General features: G+C 38.3%; 1 protein-coding gene across 1 annotated transcript in view; it reads left to right on the top strand.

Moving 5' to 3' along the window:
* The window catches only part of LOC119589748, a 7118-nt gene that overhangs the window by 3892 nt on the left and 726 nt on the right, over nucleotides 1-2500 (top strand). The window contains 3 exon segments of the mRNA XM_037938323.1: nucleotides 1239-1358; nucleotides 1641-1786; nucleotides 2464-2500. The exon segment at nucleotides 2464-2500 is cut by the window's right edge and continues 726 nt beyond it. Coding sequence (XP_037794251.1) covers nucleotides 1239-1358; nucleotides 1641-1786; nucleotides 2464-2500 — 303 coding nt within the window.

Genomic DNA, 2500 nt, shown 5'->3' with positions numbered 1-2500 from the left:
ATATATATATATACATATATATATATATATATATATATATATATATATATATATATATATATATATATATATATATATATATATCCTACAAGGTCAGTGACAAAGTTTACCCCAAGGAAGTTTGGAACAACTTGGAGTGTTCAGGAGAGGACACCCTAATGAAGTAAAGACAGTGAGAGAGAAGCTGTCATGGCAATTAAAGATCTTTAAGTCTTTAATGCAGGAGTTTGCATATTCTGTATGCTCATGCTTTATATATTTGTAAATTATTCCTTTTATCAAATATGTTCATATTATAAGTAAATCTTTGAATATTAATTAGTTCTTCCTTTTATCAATCTATTATGGAAAAATGCATCTAAGGCTTTACAAATATTTGTAAATATATATTTTTTGAATTTAAATATGTTTTGAGCAATATGTTATATTCGTATTGAATATCTTCTCACATCTACAAAATATGATAAATAAAAAAGGTGTAAAGTGACTCGCATTGAATATTATTTAAAAATGACATGTAAACTGATATGAAATTATGAAAACATGATATTTTTTATTTATCACAACATTAAGTAAAAAGAATCTTAATATATATAGATCATCATGAATTATATTTCACATCTTCAATAACAGAAAGGCACAAATATAAAACAAAACACAAACGTGTGAAAATATGGAATACTTAGTGAAACAACGAACACCAGAAAAATAAAATGTTATTCTTTCTATGAATATACCGCAGTGATTTTAAATAGCCTTATAAATTAACACAAACAAAATAGATGCATAAAATGAAATGTATGAACAATCCCTCAGGTTTTCTGACACACAAGCGAACTTGGTATAAATTTAGGTTCAGAGTAAAAGCTTTGTTTGATTATTCTAGGATGTATAAAATTGACTAATCAAAGTTAGGCCAATTTGATCCAGTCAAGATGAAAGTAGTATGCCATTGCTAATAATTGGCATATCGCTGAAGTTAACACAGCAAACGGTAGCTAGAATATTGCATGTTTACTAAATCAGTCCAGATAAAAGAAAAAGTTAGAATGAAGAAATTAATTGAACCTTTGAACTCGCTGGTCTTATTTAATCAAAGTGTATAGTAAATGAATTAAGTGAACCTTTCAGGTGGCCGCGTATCAAAACGTATAATAATTAAAATGAACCTTTGAGCTCAGTTTCTTCGTTGATTAAAAAGATGGACAAACAGATTAATCAGACCTTTAAACCCGCAGGTCTTCGTCGGAAAGCAGCCGCACTCCAGCAAGTCCCCAAACTGGTGGATGGTGAAGGGCGTTAGCCACGAGATGGGCGTGCACCTTGCGGTCGCTTCCGGGGTCGTCGAAACGTCGCAGGTAAAGAAAGAATGAAACAAACAGACACACAAACAAACACCATATACAGTTGTCTTTGTAAGTGAACAAGAATATCCCTATGAAATACAACGGAACATTGCCTTAAAGTTTCAACATGACCAACGAAATGTAATATAAAGAAAAAAATATGACCTAGTAGAACAAACCAATACAAAAACCAACCAACCAGCCAACCAAACAGACACGAAATACAGTAAAAAAAACAAAAACAATAAAAACTGAAGCTAATACCCTCCCCCTTCTTTACCCCCCTTCCCCCAGTCATCTTACAAGATGGTCCAGTGCTTCCCTCTGGCTTCCTACCTCCTGGCTCTCGGTGTGACCTCGCCTGACCTCCTCTCACTCGACGTCCAGGGCGCGGAGGTCGGGGTCATCACGTCGCTGGACAAGTTTAACGTGTCCTTCAGGTAGTCTTTGAAAATCTCTCTTCGCTTTTTCTTATTTTCGGGTCTAATTCCGGGATTTCATTTTTGGGAATCTGGCGTTGTGTGTTGATCTGATTGCAAAGGAATTATTAGGTAACGAAGCTGTGGTAGAAGATTATTGGAGATTTTATCCAAATACAGTAGTGTTCGTAAATCAAATGGAGAAACGTATATTGATATCCAAGTAGATTCCGAAAAAAAGCTAAAAAAAGTCAATCTTATAGAGTAAATAAATAGATAACTAAAAGAAGGAATGTATTAATAAATAGATAAACAAACAAATAAACAATTAGATAAATGAATGAAAGAACGAATGAACGAATGAATGAATGAATAAAGAAGCCTCCTCGGTGTTCCATCACTTACCCTCCCTCCCCTTGACCTACTCCCTCCCCCTGGTCCACCCCTTCCCCTGGTCGACTACCTTCCCCCTGGTTCACCCCCTCCCCCTGGCCCACCCCCTCCCCCTGGCCCACCCCTTCCCCCTGGCCCACCCCTTCCCCCTGGTCCACCCCCTCCCCCTGGCCCACCCCCCTCCCCCTGGCCCACCCCCTCCCCCTGGCCACCCCCTCCCCCTGGCCCACCCCTTCCCCCTGGTCCACCCCTCCCCCTGGTCCACCCCCTCCTCTCCGCCTCACCGCCCCCCCCTACACCCCCAGAGTGGTCGTAGCGGAGTACGAGAAAGTCGAATTCAAC

This window comes from Penaeus monodon, chromosome 26 (assembly GCF_015228065.2).
Source record: "Penaeus monodon isolate SGIC_2016 chromosome 26, NSTDA_Pmon_1, whole genome shotgun sequence".
Lineage (NCBI taxonomy): Eukaryota > Metazoa > Arthropoda > Malacostraca > Decapoda > Penaeidae > Penaeus > Penaeus monodon.
This window is presented reverse-complemented; position numbering and strand designations above follow the sequence as displayed.